General features: G+C 36.3%; 1 protein-coding gene across 1 annotated transcript in view; it reads left to right on the forward strand.

The window, feature by feature from the left end:
- LOC121402033 (protein unc-13 homolog B-like) overlaps positions 1-17,234 on the forward strand; it is a 44,562-nt gene extending 27,328 nt beyond the window's left edge. The window contains exons 6-7 of the mRNA XM_041587759.1: positions 2,514-2,634; positions 16,868-17,234. Of these exons, the coding sequence (XP_041443693.1) occupies positions 2,514-2,634; positions 16,868-16,946 (200 nt within the window). The 3' untranslated portion in view covers positions 16,947-17,234. The remainder of the gene's footprint in view (positions 1-2,513; positions 2,635-16,867) is intronic.
- Positions 17,235-20,310: the final 3,076 nt, after the last annotated feature.

A 20,310-nucleotide genomic window follows, 5' to 3' on the forward strand; every position in this document is an offset into this window, starting at 1 on the left:
CATGATATTCTCTATCCTTAACTCCTGTTTTTCATGACCAAGGAGTTGTGCTGCAAATAGAGAAACAATTTTGATATACAAAGGAGATAGATGCTAGCATTGCTTTGCACTGTAACGCCAGGCGAATTTTCTCTCTGGCGAATGGGCGTAACTCCGCAAATTCAGTAAGATGCGGATTTTACTATTTTTACCTCATTCCCCAGACTTGCCTTCGCCAGCTCAGACCAGGTGCAATGGAGTGCAGAGGACTTCCTCAATTTTTAGTGCAAAATTTGTGCAAAAAGTCCGAAAAAACACTGGCATCTTTTCCTTTTTTCTGAGTGATTGCCTGCAAAGGTCCATAAATTTTTTTTGGGGTAACTGGGTTCCCCTCTCCATTTTCTAACATATGGAACATAAACTATACAGTGGGCTCGTGTGTAGGACATTATAACAACTCTATTTTATTTATCAAAGCTCCCTGGACTTGTGTAATGTAATGTATTTGCTGCAGCATATATGTCCATGTAACTTCATTATTTCCCGCCATATGCAAATTAGGCAACGCTAGCTCATCTTCGTTTTGATTGCCGAAGTAACGCCGCCCTAGGCACAACTTAGCACTTTAGTGAATTAGTGTTGTCCTAGCGAATTTACTCCTGGTGAAGTGTTTCGATGGCTACGAAGCCGTCGCTGGCGAATTTTCACCGGTTAGAGAATTTGCCCCCAAGAGTGCACTGGAACATAACAGATATGACACATACAAATATTATAGTGCTATATATTTAATAAGGTCACAACTAACAAAAGAGAGAACTACTCACAACTGACTTAAGATAGTATGCTGGTAAACCACTAAGGGGGTAATCCACCAAGGTGCTTGTTTCGATGTCATGTCATGACAAACGGTCATTGACTATTGCAGTTGTCCAGCCCCACATCCTCAATGTTGCATTAGAACTAACAGAGATAGCTGCAAAATGTATGTGTCAATAGTGCATCAGATCAGAGATACCTTTATCATTGTGCAAAAAAAGCCACACACTCCTGAAAGTTGTCACAGCACTTGTTATTCAGTAACAAGTAACTAATACACAATAAAAGCATTATGCAATAAACTATTCAATATATCCCCTTTTCATAATTGATACATGATAAATTGGTAATAATGCAATTTTATATTTTTAAGATAAATTAATTAATATAAAGACGGGTAAAATAATCATAAGCAAATGAAATAAAATGAACTGCATAAAATGACATTTGTGAATTACATATATTGTGAGCATTAATTTTATCTAGTTAATGACTACAATAACAGTCCATTAAATTAGTAGATAATAAGATCTGAATCAATGAATTTACCAAACCCAACTGATTACTACGAGTTTGGGGTTCTCAAATTCTCCACATACAACAATACAATGTACAGGGCTTGAGGCAATCAAGCCAAAAGATGAGCACACATTGCAAAGGTTCCATATAGAGGAAATACAGTCCACCCCAACTCTTTGCCTACTTCCGCTCTAGGAAACCTCTCTGGAGACTAAAAAAATCAATGGGTGGACTGGAGAGCTATGTGGACACTAGTTCTCATAAAAACCAGAATAATGGAATGTTTTGTCTATACCTAAAAATTGAAGCACTATTGAGAGACTTAAGGATTTGGTTAAGGACGATCTCATTCTTACTGACCTAGTCCATCATGGACTCAGGTATCTGTCTGGGTGCACAAAGCAATGACATATTCAAGAAAAGTAAGGATATCCTATTCATTAACATAATTTTTGAGATGGTTCATAAGTACTGGTGCAGTTAGGACCTTATTCTTATAACTAGTCCTGAGTTTGGAACTAAACTGCATATTAACCAAAACAGTTGACATTCGGGTCATTCTTATTCCTGAGAAAAGATGGCCAGGCAAGTACTTTGTATTGCAAAACAATCTAGGCTAAGGTTGCTGTTCAAGTGCATTTGCAAATTTGTTTTTCTACACTTACACATTCATTTACTCATCTTTGTGAATTGCATGGCATGGCCATGGCCATAACTAAGTTCCTTAGGTACAGCTTTCTCAAAAGGATATCAAGGGTAAGCTGGGTAATTGCTACATTACTATTCGTTTCTATAGCCTTGAAACTGCAATGTCCTTTTGACATTTTTGATTCATTTTCATGTACCCACACAAAATAAAACGGCAAATTGGAATGAGGAAATGAATTTAAAATTACACTTAATTTAAATTATGTACTTATGTTGCATACAACTAGTTCTTCAAAACACAAAGATAAACATGTCAAACTAATTTTAAATAAATGAGGTGCCATGAAATGTGTCTACATGATTAATATGGTACATCCACAATTAACAAACTGTGGATAGGAATAAATACCCACTATGCTATTGGAGTTTTAAAAAATGCTGCTTTGTCAAGATGTTTTTGTTATCCCTGATTTTGATATAGAATTGGTGAAATGTTTCTATTAAAATCCTAATTATGAGCTTATAATATGACTTTGTTGATGTTCCAGCAGATGGTGTAACTGAAAATCAAGACTTATATCCCAGAAATGAATCCCTTTGGAAGAATTCTGACAGCGCCAAAGTTTCTACTTCATCTCAAAATATTCACAGTACCATTAAAAAAGAGACAAGGTATATTTTATCAATACCCGTTGAATGGAATTCATGACTAATTCAAATAGGGTTGGAATCGATCCAAAAAAAGCAGTGTCATTTCAGTTATTGAAATTTTTACATTAGTTACTGTCCATAGTACGCCAATTTGGAATTAAGATTACAAATACTTATACACAAAACATCCTACAAAAACCTATATGGAGTCCTCATTTATTATACATCCCTGGTTCATTTTACAATTTATATTTCAGATCCTAAAGATCTAAAGATCCTTTAGAATCTTGACAGCAGTCAAAGACGCAGTGGAGGGGTCTGTTTTTATTATAACTTGAGATTTCATTGCCAGAAACCTTATTGCCCAATATTTGGAATACCAAGGTGTTTTCATAGAGAGATCCTTTCTAATGGGCCATGGTACTGTAGCATATGGGCACTTACTTGGCACCCGGGAGATTCGAATTTCCCATTGGCTATTGGCATTTAATGTGACATTATTATTGCTTAATTACTTAATTAGACCCTTATTTCCTTTTTTTAATAGCTACAATTACTTGAAGGTGTATTTAAAAAGAAGCATATGGCTAAGTAGGATTAATAATAAGTCTATGGTGAAAACAGATACAATTATCGGATATATACCCCTCTTCCCCCATTATGCTGCAAAATTGCATATACATTTTTAAAGAGAATGGATGATTTTAACCTTATACAGTTGGTTTTTTTCCCGCTTGTTTTATTGAGATGAACACATGCAAATTCCCAATATGCCAGGGCTGAAAAATAAGCATGAAGCAATTATTTAGCTTGCCAGTTTTATTGTTTTTATAAAAATGGATACAGCTGAAAATGTAGAATATAATTAATAATACAATTTTTCTTAAAATGATTTACTTTTTCTCTGTAATAATAAAGCGGTACTTTGTACTTAATTCAAACTAAGATATAATTAATCCTTACTGGAAGAAAAAACAGTTTATAGGATTTATTTAATGTTTACATGATTTTCTGGTAGACTTAAGGTATGAAGAATCCAAATTATGTAAGGATCCATTATCAGGAAAACCCCAAGTCCTGAGCATTCTGGATAACATATCCCATGCCAGTATTATCAACTGTCTTGAACAGCAAAACAAAACATTTACAAAAACGGGACACCGAGCTAAACATGTTTCCAGCCAGTGATGCTTTTTGTCAAGTGTCAAGTCACAATTGACAAAGAACCTCAGTGGTTCGATATACAGTATGTTGTTCAAATTAAACATACTTTTGAGTAGCAAGCCCTGCATCATGGCCGTTTTACTGTAAACTTATCTTTGCTGTTCAATACTGCTGAAAAAAGCAATACAGTATACCAGCAGAAGTACGTGAGCTGTATATGAGCTCCAGTGAGGTCACATTAATTCCAACTATAAAATATCCATTAATCACATCATATGAATGTGGTAAGGATTGTTCAGGCTATTGGATCTGATTTATGCTTTGAATGCTGTCTATAAAAAAAATAAGTGATTGACTCACATTAACTCTCTTCAGATTCAAATTCTACATTTAAAAGCAAATGCTAGCAGGACTGGCATCAGGATTAACAGGGCCCCCTTATGCCAAACCCTGCTTATGATACACCAAACCCCACCACTTGCTTACATGTCCTGCCCCTTTCTGTCCCAAATTGCACTTCTGCATATCTTAGGGCTCCCTCCCACAGAATGGGACCTGTTATCTAGAATGCTTGGAACCTGGGGCTTCCTAGATTTGAATTTTTCTGTAATTTGGATTTTCAAATCTTTAAGTCAGCTAGAAAATCATGTAAATATTAAATAAACCCAACAGGCTGGGTTTTGCTTCCATTAGGATTCTTAGTACAAGGTACTGTTTTATTATTACAGAGAAAAAGGAAATAATTTTTAAAAATTTGGATTATTTGAATAGAATAGAATATATGGTAATTTGGAGCTTTCTGGAAATTTTGCCAAACTTCAGATATATATGTCACAACTTTGCCCTCTCTGTAACAAAATGCAGCAGGCAACGTTGTGTCCATTTTTATGGCACTTCACAATTGCATCAAGAGGAACACCCATTTGTATTAACAATAATGCTGGAATTCTGTAGGAAAACAGCAATGTTTTATTGCAAGTAGTGATGAGCCAAAAATTCACAAAATGGCAAAAAAATCCGGCAAACACATTGATGTCAATGGGCGTTTCTTTGTGCAATAATTTTTCAACTCATGTGACATTTTTAAACAGCACAACATATTCTTTACTACGTTTTTTTTCTCTGCAAAACACAGAGAAATACTTCACTAGTTGCAAGTTATTTTGTGTTTGTGTGCTTTTTTTCTCTCTCAATATCAAATTCTGATAAATTAGGCTTCCCGCATTACCAGCGGTTTTAAAGTTAATGATTAAATTGAATTAAGTAATATATATTGTTGCATTTAAATTTACAAATAATTTTAACCAAATAATTTTTAATGAATGTATACTGGATAGACATTGTATTTCATTGAGTAAAGGTGGCCATAGATGTAGAGATCCGCTCGTTTAGCGATGTTGCCAAACGAGCGTATCTCTCCCCGATATGCTCACATTGAGGTGGGTGATATCGGGCTCATCCGATCATCGGCCCTAGGGCCAAACGATTGGATCATAATGCATCCGATGTGGGCGGTCGGATCGTGGGACGACATAAATGAACAGATGCGGCCGCAATCCGACAGGATTTTTTTAACCTGCCTGATCGAGATCTGGCCCGTTGGATGGCCCTACACACGGGCCAATAAGCTGCCGACTTGGCCTGCCGGCAGCTTTTACCGGACCATGTACGGGGGCCTTAAAACTGTGTTTTTGAATTTACATCATCTTTAAACTTAACAGCCGGCAACCAGATAAGAACTGACTCTCTCTTTGTCTTGCCTCATGGAATAAAAAGCCAGCAGCAAGGGGGAAACGAAAGGAGATGTGTATGAAGCAGTCCTTAGGTTGAATGCTGGGCTCTAGGGCTGCTTACATGAATCTATTCTCCTGGAGGTCAAAGTGCTGTTGCTACAGGTTAGTTATATCTCTAGGCACAGAGACCATACACAGTGCCAAGATTTTATATACTGTACATCCCCAGCTGTTACCTATCAACTGCCTTTAATCTAATTTCTCAGTTAGAGGGGAAGTACACAGACCCCATCATTTCTTTACACATGTTTTCTGGATTTCCTATCAAGGACAGCTCTAAATCAATAAATGGTGTGGGTAATCCTCAGGAATGTTTGTGTTTTGAAAACATGTTGGGATGGAGAGATAGCTTTAAGCCAAAAAGGCAACAAAATGCATAAGTATATTTTAAAAAATGTATTTAGCTGTCCATTAGTGAACCTCAGAATTTTGCATTTTTATCTTTGCACCAATCACCAAATGGTCTGTTAACCCTATTTGATAATTGGTATATTTCATTTTTATTTATATTTATATTATTCCTGTTGCTTTAATTTGAATGTCATCACCTACAGCAAAAATACATCCCATGAACCAGTTAAAAGGTTTTATGAGGCGAGCAAACAGTTCTGTGAACCAGAATAAAGGTTCTATGACCCTTTTAAAAAGTCCTGTGAAGAGACTCGCAAAATGCTCAGCAAATGATTTATTCATATCAGAAGCCAAAAAACAAGACAATGTTTACGATGCAGAAAATACACTAGGATTACTGTTTTATTTCTCTGACAAAGAATAACTTAACTGAAGGCATGTGCAATCTGAGCAGGTCTTAAATAGCTGTGGATTTTAACCACCTTGAAACTGATTGATGAACTCTCTTTTTTTTGCTGGTCCCAGTAGAAATAATTAATGAGCGTTCTTTTCAGTCCCTGTACTAGTTACCTAGAAATATAACCTGCATCCCTGCATTTCAGCTATATATGCCTTTATGGTTAGCAGCAGTGGTAGGTTATTATTTTTTACAGCATGATAACATAATTACTTACAGTATATGGACTTTAATATTTTCAAAGCTTACAAAGAGATTTCCTAGACCTCAATTGTTAAGCCTAGTGACTTACATTGCATTACTTTTAACATGTTTAATATGCTGGTCTTAGCAGTTTGCTGGAGTTTTAAGAACGCAATGTCTGCTTTGTGTGTGTTACCATTTTGTACTAGGTTTTACCAAGAATGTTAATAAAATTTTGCCAGTGAGACATACCATAATAATAAGTAAAGTTCTGGAATGCATAAAAGAATCAAGTTCACTGGTGAATAATAGTTAAGCACTGCTAAATACTGTAAGTGGCGAGCACTGAGCATATTGGGGGGTCTCTCACAGTAGTGATGTAAAGCAGTTGCACAGCAGAGAATCAGCCAGAAAAGTCTTTGTATCAACTACCTGTGATGTAGAATTTCCAGAATCAACATATTCTTTATACAAATGTGGTGTCCTTGAGTTTGGGTGGAGGCATCTCTTTCAGGATCATATTGTGTAATCTAGTTACTGTACTGTTAAATGAAGCATCAGACTTTATTGTATGGTGCCCTGCTATATTTATGCATAATTATTATATTACTCCTTAAGAGCCTTGTCTCTATAGAATCAATGAGGTCTGGCACAGTGCCGAGAGACGGGCAAATTGCTAAAATGGTGCAACTATTCAAAAAGGGATCCCGTTCTCAGCCTCAAAACTGTAGGCCAGTTAGTCTGACATCAGTGGTAGGAAAGCTTTTTGAAGGGCTATTAAGGGATAAGATACTGGACTTCATTGCAAATCATAATACTATGAGTTTGTGCCAGCATGGTTTTATGTGAAATAGATCTTGCCAGACTAATTTAGTTTCCTTTCCCTTTTTAGAGTGGTGGTAATTTGAACATTTTCTAATTGGACCAGTGTTGTTAGTGGAGTACCGCAGGGCTCTGTACTTGGTCCTTTGCTTTTCAACTTGTTTTTTATTGACCTGGAGGTGGGCATTGAAAGTACTGTTTCTATATTTGCAGATGATACTAAATTGTGCAGAACTACAGGTTCCATGCAGGATGCTGCCACTTTTCAGAGTGATTTGACTAAATTGGAAAACTGGGCAGCAATCTGGAAAATGAGGTCCAATGTTAATAAATGTTCATAAATGATAAATGTTCATTAGCAAATCTGTAATAACTGAAAAAAAACACAGAAATGTGTTCAAACTTTCATAACCTTGCAAATTTTGTAAAATGAACATGGTAATTAGGGGGTGTGGCCAAAAAATGGGAGTGGTCAAACGATTTTCACCACGCTGTGTAGCGCTGCAACTTTTTTGTCTCTATTTTTATTTCCAAAATGTTGGGAGGACAGTGAGGTTGTGGAATTCACTGCCAGATGCTGTTGTGATGGCTGATTCTGTTAATGCTTTTAAAAGGGGCTTGGATAATTTCTTGGGCAAGCATAATAGCTATTGTGATACTAAAATCTATAGTTAGTATAGATACCGGTATATATAATTTATGTGAGTGTATGGAGGAGTCAGTGTCAGTGTGTGCGTGGATGCTGGCTTTCATTTGGAGGGGTTGAACTTGATACACTTTGGTCTTTTTTTCAACCAGATCTAACTATGTACTGTAACTATGTAAATAGTCCCAACAGCCTTTCTCATAACAGAGACCAGCGCTGCCATCAGGACGCCTTCAGGCCCGGGCACACCTTGACAATGCCGAAGTCGTGCCGCCTCCTTCCGAAGTCCCGAACAGCAGAAATGCGGAAGTGCAGAAAAAGCCCGAAGCGGTGAAAAGACCGGAAGTCACTGAAATAGCCGAAATTGAAGTCCTGAAGCGACGAAAAGACCCCAAGTCATGAAAGGAGACAAAGTTGAAGTTCTGAAGCCACGATTTCAATTCCTCTGAACACCAATGTGTGTTTTTTTTAATGTGTTTAATCCCCTGGCCCAATGTATTATTTTAAAACTCTATAGGCCACCAATTTTTTTTTTTAAATATTCTTTGGGACCCCAATTTTTTTTTAAACTTTTATGAGAGGCCCTGGCACCAATATTTTTGTTTTTCTTATAGGGGGCTTTGGTCCCCAATTGCTTTTTATAACTTGTGTGTGTGGGGGAGGTTACCTTTGTGCCCTGAAAATTTCTAACAGTGGCCCTGACTAAGACTTCCCATACCCTTTATAAACTTACCTTTATAAACTCTCCTGTAAATATATAGCTATTTTAATAAACTCTAAACCTGCTGAAATTGTTTCGCTTATAAACTTATTTTTGCCGCAGTTTCGTAAAAAAAAAAAAATTCCAAATGGCAAAGTACAGTATTTTGCCACAAATTCATGCCTGGCAAAAAATTCGCTCATTGCCCCTGGAGCCTTATGCTATGGGCACACAGGCTTTAAGGCTCTGCTGCTCCTTGCTTGCGTATTTTTGCAAGTGGAGAAGCAGTGTGCCCCTGCTACATTAATTTAAATTATATCCTCCTGCATGCCCTCACATGATTGGTGCAGAGGTGGAGAGCAGCAAAAATATGGGAAAGGAAGCATCTTCAGGCCGACCTCTGCTTGTGTGTGTTTATACAGGCGGAAACATGGAGTGGATCTGCTTCTTTCAGCCTGCAAAAAATGCATGCTGAACGCAACAGAGCCTTCAGCCCCTGTGCCCAAATCTTAAAAATTATCTGTCCAATCTGCCTCACCACCTAGGGGGTTAAATTAGGAAGTGATCTGATTTGCAACATTTTGAAATTGGGAGATTCTAGCATGTTTGGCCATATTAAATGATACCAACAAAAAATTTAAAAGTACAAAAAATACCCAAGGCTATACTCACTTTGCAAAATCCAGAAGGAAACCTAGCTGTGTCATTCAACACAGATTAGTCGTTTCTGCCTATATACTAGCACATACTGTATGATTTGCAGACCAGGCCTAAACTGGAAGTAAATCTATATATTTTTGCAAATGCCAGATGTGCTACCATAGACATTCCCTATTTACTGAGCCTGCCAGGGGCTGTTTGGGACTCTGTGTATCTCAAATGCCTATTTTAACTTTCAGTCTGGACCTGATTATGGCACTTGACTGGATAGTTGTGATATCTTTTCTATTGTGTTCTGTACAAGTGGTTTATGTTAAATGCTTTGCCTAAGATTGCAATACTCTGATTTAGTAGATACATTTAAGAATTAATTAGATAGTGATAGGGTTCAGTCTTAATTATCCTGGTAGAAACCTGATTGCCTTGTTGCAATGTAGAATAATTTATTTACCCATCACTCCAAGTACATTAGTTAATGCTACAGTACTGTTTGACTTGCCTTCGATTGGCATTTGTAAGATGTGTTTATATCTTAAATTAATTGAATTGCAGTAACTAAAGTAAGCCTCTCAGCTGTGCTTTAATAATATATTGCCATTCAACTCACTAAAATGCTTGTTTTTACTAAGTGGGATTAATAATCCTAGCTGCACAGTGTACATTCCCATTGTTTCTTTATGGCTGTCCATAGTGCACTGAATCAATAAATTGGACTTGTGATCAGACCACACATAAAGGAAGGTGCATCCAGTGCAACTTCTTGCCCCATATGATCTTCTTCCTATAACAATGGAAGGTGTTGCTTTACTGATATTCAAGTGAGATGATCTTATATTTACATCTTAAAAACATTTAACCATTTTATTGTAAACTTTAGATTGTTAAATGAGAAAGGCAAACTATTCCTGGATTGTCTTTAAGACAAAAAAACGTAAACTAATCCTCATTTTGAGATTTTTCTAGTTTATGTTTATCCACAATTTACCATATCCCCTCTGATTATGTGTTTGCATATATAATGCTTGTTGTTAAACTCATTTTGTTGTGCAAGCTAGTGTCATAAATTGTGCAAACTTGGATTAATGTAAAGAGCCTTAGATGGAATAAAGTGTGAGATAAATTGAATGTATTAAATAGGGGCATGATGCAAATCCAAAGGCACACATTTTCAAGCAAACAATCGACATACCAATATTTAGCTTATGATGCTGTCAACTAACCTGAAATTTTAAGGTAAACTAAAACTTAAAGGGATACTGTCATGGGAAAAAATATTTTTTCAAAATGAATCAGTTAATAGTGCTGCTCCAGCAGAATTCTGCACTGTAATCCATTTCTCAAAAGAGCAAACTGATTTTTTTATTTTCAATTTTGAAATCTGACATGGGGGCTAGACATATTGTCAATTTCCCAGCTGCCCCAAGTCATGTGACTTGTGCTCTGATAAACTTCAATCACTCTTTACTGCTGTACTGCAAGTTGGAGTGATATCACCCCCCTCCCTTCCCCTCCCCCAGCAGCCAAACAAAAGAACAATGGGAAGGTAACCAGATAACAGCTCCCTAATACAAGATAACAGCTGCCTGGTAGATCTAAGAACAGCACTCAATAGTAAAAACCCATGTCCCACTGAGACACACTCATTTACATTGAGAAGGAAAAACAGCAGCCTGCCAGAAAGCATTTCTCTCCTAAAGTGCAGGCACAAGTCACATGACCAGGGGCAGCTGGGAAATTGACAAAATGTCTAGCCCTATGTCAGATTTCAAAATTAAATATAAAAAAATCTGTTTGCTCTTTTGAGAAATTGATTTCAGCGCAGAATTCTGCTGGAGCAGCACTATTAACTGATGCGTTTTGAAAACAATTTTTTTTCCCATGACAGTATCCCTTTAACAAAGAAGCAGGGTATAAATGGCACATGTTAAATTTTTGGATTCTATGCCAGCAAAAAGCAACCACAGCCCTTAAGTATTGAAGTACTGTGCCTCTGAAGATGCCTCTAGTAACTCTGCATCTTCTTCATGTTGATTAACAGCACATGCTCAGGCGTATCAGTAACAAATACAAATTCCCATTACATGGCAGCTCAGAAACCACACACTCAAGTAAATTTGTGGACAAAGGCACATAACGCAGTTCACATTCTTTAATTACTATACTGTGTCATGTATGAAGTAACTAACAGTATATGCCAGAATTACAGTTTCGCGTGGGACAGGTACAGTACTAAAAAGGCACAGTTATTGCAGATGATCCATGCGACTTACAACTCCAAAACCAGTGCAGATTGTTTTGGAATTTAGTAATTTTAAACGGCCTAACAGAATCCAATAAGTAAGCTCCTGTGCTCAACCTTGAAGACCAAATTATTGTTGGTATAAAAATGTTGAACATCTAGGCTGTTATATATTATAAGGTCAAGGTATATTAAGGTATATTATAAATCTCACATAAGAGCTATTGTACAAGAATAGTACAAGAATGTCGGCTGTACATAGGGCATTTTTTGTACAAAATGAAGCTGATGAAAACAAAATTCGCTTTCTACATGTTTCACCGTTTTTTTCCTTTGGAGAAGTTCCAGTGCTGCTTTATTGCCATGAATTAGAATAAATTGACATCAGACATGTCAAGATGATTAACAGTAATCCAATAATTTGAATACAAGAATTCACACTAGTGATGGGCGAATTTGCGGCGTTTCACTTCGCCCAAAAATTCGTGAATTTTGCGTGAAATTCGCGAAACGGCAAAAAAATTCGTGAAACGGCGCCGGCATCTCGTTTTTGACGCCGGCGCCCGTTTTTTGACGCCGGCGAATTTTTCCGCAAATTTTCGCGAATTTATTCGCTGGCAGCGAATCGCGCAAATTTGCCGCGAATTCGCGCCTGGCGAATAAATTCGCCCATCACTAAGTCACACTATTTTGACATATTTAGCAGATACCAAAATTAGGAAACACATATATATTTCCCTGTCTCTTGATGTAATTTTAGGCTTTTTGCCACCTTGACAGATGGATATTGGTATCAGTGCTCGAGAGGCCAGATCTGCAACTTTTGATTTGGGTAAAAACTCTCAGAAGTATGTTGACGAAACCTGAGCCAAGATTATACTGTATATATATATATATATCCATAGCGATGTTTAAGCTTGTTTTGCCAAATATAAATATATTTTTGTGCAGAGCACTGTGTGAAGTTGATAAACTATAGTGTGTGGCAGGCTGTCGCTGTAAAGATTCCTCTGGGTTCTGATTAAAAATAGAAGGAAATTGTGTTTGCTGTCTGTTTTGGATTCAAGAATTTGCCTTGCTAAGGAAGACTGTGCTGAGAACAACACACTGCTTGCATTTATCTTGTGAAACATAAATTACATTAGATGCAAACACAGACTGACATCTAATTTGGTCGCAGATTTGTTGAGAGCCATGGATAATGTCTGATCAAATGAACTGGAAAATGTTTCTAGAAAAGCATTTGTGGACATTTATTATTAGCTTGAAAAATATAGACTGAAACATTGGGGGTAAGAGTGAATGCAATTACATCTAGGATACGTAGGGTTTATCTCTAACCTCTTTAGTCAGAAAAAAGGTTTTACAAAATGCATCAGTTAATAGTGCTCCCCCAGCAGAATACTGCATTAAGATACATTTTGTACAAGTAGATTTTTTCATATTTAATTTGGAAATTTGACATGGGGCTAGACATTAGTTAGTTTCCCAAGTGCCTTCAGTCCTGTGACTTGTGCTCTTCAGTCTTCTTCTTCTTTACTGCTTCACTGCAAGTTACTGTATGCAATATCACCCTCTCCCTTTCCACCCAGCATCCCATCAGCACAACAATGGGAAGAATATGTCCCATGCAGATAGGAGAATAGCACCCGAAAGTAGGAGATCACTCCCCCTTTTAAACCACACCCATGTTATCACAAGAGCTTTTAAGACTATGTCCACATTAATGGTGGCAACACACCAAAAAAACAAATGGTTGGCACTCAACTGCAGGGATATCACTTATCACTCATATGTGCCCCTCCAGCAGTTTGTATGAAGTATGAACAGGTGAACAATGTGGGCACTTTTAGTCTGGGTCTGAGTTATGAACTGTACAGAGCTTTAGGGGTGTGAATAATAGGTGTTACAGGTGTGAACAATGCAGGGAGGATTACAGGTGTGAATAGTACAGGAGCCTACTGTCTGAATTATAGGTGTAAACAATGCAGGGGCCACTTAATTACAGTACTGATACCTTTTAAAGTTTACACAAGGTAAGGAATCACAGCAGACAGACGTTCATGTGGGGGGTCACACAAAGGGGAGTCGCGGGCCTCCAGTTGGACAGCCGTGGCTTATCTGAAAACCATTCCATTGTGAAGTGCTAGCTCTTTATGAAAGCACAGGATCAAGCTAGGGTTGCCACCTGTATTTTTAATAGCCTGGCCGGTAAAAATTATGCATGATCCAAATGCTATTAATAGGGGGAAAACACAAATATACAGGAAGGCCGGTATTTTTTTTCCTGAAAATATGCCAAGTTGGCAACCCTAGATTTGGCACAATGTTTGGAGGTGGCTGCCTAAACATCAATATTACAATTAAAAATATATATTTGTTGCTTCTACAATAACATTTTAAATTGTAGAATGGATTATTTGCAATGTGCATGGTGCAATTTAGTAATAAGAACTATACCAAACAAATCACTACTGAATCCCTTTACTATTTATGCAAACAGTATATTTCAGTTTATTATCCCTTGCTTTTTACATAAAACAATTTCACATGTAACCCCATATGTAATAAAATACACACGGTTTACCCAGGAGCAAAAACCTATACCAACCAATAAGATGTTTTCAGGTTAACAGGTGACCAGTTAATGCTATCTGCTGATTCATTTCTGTGGGTTGCTGCCTTCGGGCAAAATGCGGGCCTTTTTATTAAATAAACCTAAAAAGCTAAGCTTGTCTTAGTGCTTTGAAATAAAAGCATAACAGCTTTAACTACAGGATTAGATATTCAGTAATATGGAGAAAAAGGGTCTGAGTACTTTTGTTCACTACCATTATCAATGCAATGACAATACGTATTTTGTAGAAATCCTGTTAGTATACACAAAGTATAATTTATTATTTAAATTATCTGTGTAAATATCACTTACCAAAAATGCTACAGCGTTTCCCAAATAGACGAGATGTTAATTTAAAAAGTTTAGCTTCATTAATTTTTAATGGGTACAAGAAATTTTAAATATCTGATTACACTGAGAATAATAATAATATCAGCTATATTTAAGAGATGTGCTACTGTTTTAAAATGTGTTAAATGGGACATATTTTCATCTGCTGCTGGGAACTCATAAACTAAATTGTATTTGTATTTTATTGTGTCGCACAAAAATACAAGGCTTTGCTCAGAGGGGTAGTTTTTAAAATAGCATCCAATGGTAACTAATCTACCTTTTTTACAATCATTTGGTCACCAGAGACCATGGTGGATTTAACAGGCTACTCTAATGAGTAACAGTATGCCAGCCCCCACTCTTGCAAAGAACTTCTCTAGATTCTTAAGGCTTCTTGGGAACAATGCTGAGAAAAATTAGTTTTGCTGAACCTTTACTTGTAATAAATTTATAATAAATTTTATGCACTGTATCTATAACAAAACTCCCAACTGTCCCATTTTTCGCGAGGCAGTCCCGATTTTGACAAATCAACCCACAGTGCCAGGTTTGTTTCAAAAATGTCCTGACTTTCTCTTTGATATCCTGCACTGAACAGCCAGTAAAAGATACAAAGTTTCTAACTTAATTGGCTTTTGGCAGAGAGCCCAAAATACATACTTAAATACATTTGTAACAATGTAAGATAAGCAGGTCTCTTGGGGAAACTGACTTGCAGCTTAAAGGGCAATTCATCTTTATTAGCAAAACTATAATAACACATAAAAACCACAGAAATCTGTTCAAATGCCAAATTTTGTAAAATGACCATGGTAATTAGGGGGTGTGGCCACAAAAATGGGTGTGGTCAAACAAATTTGCCAGGGCTCCGCGCAACAAATCTTTTTGTCCCTCTTTATATTTCCAAAATGTTGGGAGTAGCGATGGGAGAATTAGTCCTGTTTCGATTCGCTGTGAAATTCGCAAAACTGGCAAAAAATTGTTGCTGCTGTCAAAATGGGCGCCGGCGTTAACGTTGATGCCGGCGCCAATTAAAGTCAATGGGCGTCCGTTTATTGTAAAACTATTATAGCATACCTCCTAACTAGTGATGGGCGAATTTATTCTTCAGGTGCAAATTCGTCCGTTTGCTGCAAAAACGAGCTGGAATTTTGACCCTGGCGCCGGTTTTGACACCATCGGCAAAGTTTTTCCAACGCCGGCAATGGTTCCGATGCCGGCGCCAATTTAGACGTCGGCATCTAAAAAACTTTGCAGCTGGCATTCCAGTTAATTTTCGCTGCAAATTCGTGAATTTATTCGCTGGCTGCGAAACGGGCAAATTCACCGCAAATTCGCCCATCACTAGTTAGGAGGTATGCTATAATAGTTTTTGCTGTTTTTAAGTGATAGAGGTTATGATGACTTGTGTGGGTAACATTCTACAAGGATAGTGTTAAAATATTTCTAGGGAACATCAGCAGCCAGTTCACTTATAACCTGATCTCCAGAAAATCTCACTATGTTTGCTTTAAGTTTTAATTCAAATTCTCAGCTTGTACCACTAATATCAGGGGGATGAATTTAGCTATAGCTTTTATGTGGAGAGAAGAAAGGTGGTTAAAAAGGAGCATCTTTAAAAGTGCTAGCACCCATTGATTACCATTCTTCCCTGCAATTATTGCAATTTTTATTAGGGTGCCTGTAGGGTACTTGTTTTTAATTGCAGTCTTTTGAAGCAAATTTTCTGAGCTGGCTTTTAACATTGTATTTTAATATATTTTAACAATCATTCTACGGACACGTATTTAAGGAATACATTTATTTCACAGCAACATTTGAGCATGTCAATATTTTTCACAGTAGCCCTGATTGCATGATGAACACCAGATGCCAGACAGAAATTGCAACTGTCATATAAGAGCTCCAAGCACTCAGGCACTCAAAAAAATTATGTGGCAATGACTCTTAGTTGTATTTATTTTTGCCAAGCTAATACAAATATTGATATTTAAACTTGTCAATATTGCATCCTAGTCCTGAACCATGGTGGACAGAGTCAGAAAGGAAATGGTAGAGAGCATTTATTTAGGAATGCTATGGCTAAATATATTCCTTGTGCCTTATGACTTTATTTCTTATGATTTTGTCCATTTTAATGGCAGGTCACAGTGTTTTATTTCATAATTATACAAGAAGGTTATATCGCTTGTTACAGCAGGAAAATATGATATTTGCATTTAAATCGTATGCATTGTAACATGTTTCAGGCACTTATCTGACATTGTGCTGAAATCTCCTATTTTTCAGGAATGAAGATGTGATCTTTACAAGCAATGTTGTCAAAGAAAGATGGGGCAGAGCTATTCAAAAGGTGATATGTCTCTAAAATGTCAATAGATATTCAGTATAATTCCATGTTAAAATGCTTTGCAGTTTTTATTCATCCTGACCTTTAGGCTTGTAGCACAATTATGTTTCTAAGAATTGATTTGTTAAACACATTATTTTGTCTTTCTGCTTGTCTGGTTTTATTTAAACTTTATACTGAAATTATCAGCTTTGATTTATGTCAAACATTTTGTCTTAGGTTGCTATAAAAAAAATAGTGTCATCGTATGATCACATTTTAAGGAAACAATTTTAATTCTAAAATAAACTTCAACCGCAATGTATTATTTTCTGTTGCATAACAATTTCAGGTTTGTTCATATTGCTGAAAATCAGCGCTGGGCATGTCTAGGCAGTGGTGCAGTAAATGTAGATGAGTCTATCAGATAAATGATCTTGAAATGGATCTTGAGATGCACTGTACTTGCTTTAACCCTTCAGGAATCAATAAGGAATGCAGTGTGCAAATCTGCCATTGTTTGCATGTGGTACACTGCCTTGCTGGGGTACAGAATTGCCACAAGTCTTGTTGTTCTGAAATGAAATGGCAGTGCTGTACTTAACGGTGGAAGAGGGTGAGACACTTAATAAGTGACCCATAATTACTTGGAAGTCCTTTGCCATGAAGGAATATCCTTAATCTTATGAATGATAGCCTGCATATATTTAAAAGCCCAAATCATAGCATTATATTTAATAAGTCTGGTACTCTGACACCAATACAGGTATAGGATCCCTTATCCGGAAACCCGATATTCAGAAAGCTCCGAATTACGGAATGGCTGTCTCCCATAGACTCAATTTTATCCAAATAATCCAAATTTTTAAAAATGATTTCCTTTTTCTTTGTAATAATAAAACAGTAGCTTGTACTTGATCCCAACTAAGATATAATTAATCCTTATTGGAAGCAAAACCAGCCTATTGGGTTCATTTAATGTTTACATGAATTTCCAGTAGACTTAAGGCATGAAGACCCAAATTACGGAAAGATCCGTTATCCGGAAAACCCCAGGTCCTGAGCATTCTGGATAACAGTTTATAACTGATGACATCAGAACTCACCGTTTATAAGGATATAATTTACAAGATATTCATAGCTTTTGTGTATTATATATATATATATATATATATATATATATATATATATATATATATATATATATATATATATATATATATATATATAATATCAAAACAGGGGGGTTGTGGGAGCACTCTAAAGGCTTTAAAGTATATATAAGTATAATAAATGCTATTGCATATGTACCCAAAACAGGGGTTATTTTGTTACAAAGTTATGATCATAAAATTGATAAGCCACCATACCACGTCAAGGTAAACCCCGAATGGCGGTCCCTAACTTGTTTTATATTTTATGTGCATTTTAGCATTACCTGTAATCAATGTCCGTTGAACGCTGTTTTTTCACTAAGGGCTAAATCCTCCCCAGCCAGCAATCAGGCTTTTAAAGGAGAGATATTCCCAAAACAAACGCCCAATTTTAAAAGCATAGGATCACCACTAGTTTAAAGGGGGGGTATGGGGTGCTACAACCACTGAAGCTATGCCACAGCTCCTGGCTAAATATACAATATCAAAACAATAGCAATAGCATTTATTATACTTATATATATACTTTAAAGCCTTTAGAGTGCTCCCACAACCCCCCTGTTTTGATATTGTATATTTAGCCAGGAGCTGTGGCATAGCTTCAGTGGTTGTAGCACCCCATACCCCCCTTTAAACTAGTGGTGATCCTATGCTTTTAAAATTGGGCGTTTGTTTTGGGAATATCTCTCCTTTAAAAGCCTGATTGCTGGCTGGGGAGGATTTAGCCCTTAGTGAAAAGAACAGCGTTCAACGGACATTGATTACAGGTAATGCTAAAATGCACATAAAATATAAAATAAGTTAGGGACCGCCATTCGGGGTTTACCTTGACGTGGTATGGTGGCTTATCAATTTTATGATCATAACTTTGTAACAAAATAACCCCTGTTTTGGGTACATATGCAATAGCATTTATTATACTTATATATATACTTTAAAGCCTTTAGAGTGCTCCCACAACCCCCCTGTTTTGATATTGTATATATATATATATATATATATATATATATATATATATATATATATATATATATATATATATATATATATATATAGAACAAGAAGGATCAGCACTCACTGTATTGATGTGAAGAAAAGTTTTGCGTTTATTGATTTACAACATAATCCGACGTTTCGGTCCCACCTGGGGACCTTTCTCAAGGATGGGACCGAAACGTCGGATTATGTTGTAAATCAATAAACGCAAAACTTTTCTTCACATCAATACAGTGAGTGCTGATCCTTCTTGTTCTATATATCCTGTATTTGATCGTGCACCACGAACCTGTTTAAAGATCGGAGTGCTGGTACTGTGGGACTACATATATATATATATATATATATATATATATATATATATATATATATATATATACACATGTTCCATTCTCTGGTTTCATTTCCTAAACAAAAATGACATTGTGAATTGTACATAGGCTTTATATTATGTATTACATATTTGCCAGAAGCCAGGTTTCAAGCTTAGAAGCTAAAAAGTGAAATATGATGACTTGTCATTAAGGCTTCTGCTCACTCAAATTACAGGAGGTTTATCAAGTTGGAGGGACTGAACATGTAGCTGATATTGCAAACTTCTCAGCTGAATTAAACCACTCAAGTTAATGGACTCTGGGGGCTGACTGAAGCAAAGTTAAGGGAAAAAAGTGAGCCTTGAATCTAAGCACATTGGTAATTAGAAATTTATATATATATATATATATATATATATATATATATTTATATATATATATATATGGAGTGCACAGTCAGTAACCACATTGTGTAGCTGCAGTGCAGTCTCTTTATATTAAAAGAATCAGGGAAACCTAACATTATTGGCAGTTGGTAGAATTTTTATTTTTACGGAAACCAAAGATTGCTATTTGTAGCACATCTAAGTGCAGAATTAATATTGTTAATTCTTTAGTGTCCAGATTAGCTATGCATTACAAAATACATTTTTTTAATGAGGCACGTATTCATCTATCAGTAGTGTGGCTGTTTCGCCTCACTGAAAAATTAGTGAAATTACAAAATGTTGCCAAATGCATTGGAGTCAAAAACTAATTTTTATTGTGGCAAATGCATTGGAGTCAATTGGCATTTTTTTCCCCATTGTATTTGTAAAACAAATTCTAATAATGCTGTCAAAGAATTTCATTTTTAGATCTGCTTTTGGAGATTTGAAATTTCATGTAACAAAGGTGGGATCTGATAAAGGTTAAACTTAATCCATGTATTCATTTTTT

The sequence above is a fragment of the Xenopus laevis genome, chromosome 3S, assembly GCF_017654675.1.
Source record: "Xenopus laevis strain J_2021 chromosome 3S, Xenopus_laevis_v10.1, whole genome shotgun sequence".
In the NCBI taxonomy this organism is placed as follows: Eukaryota; Metazoa; Chordata; class Amphibia; order Anura; family Pipidae; genus Xenopus; species Xenopus laevis.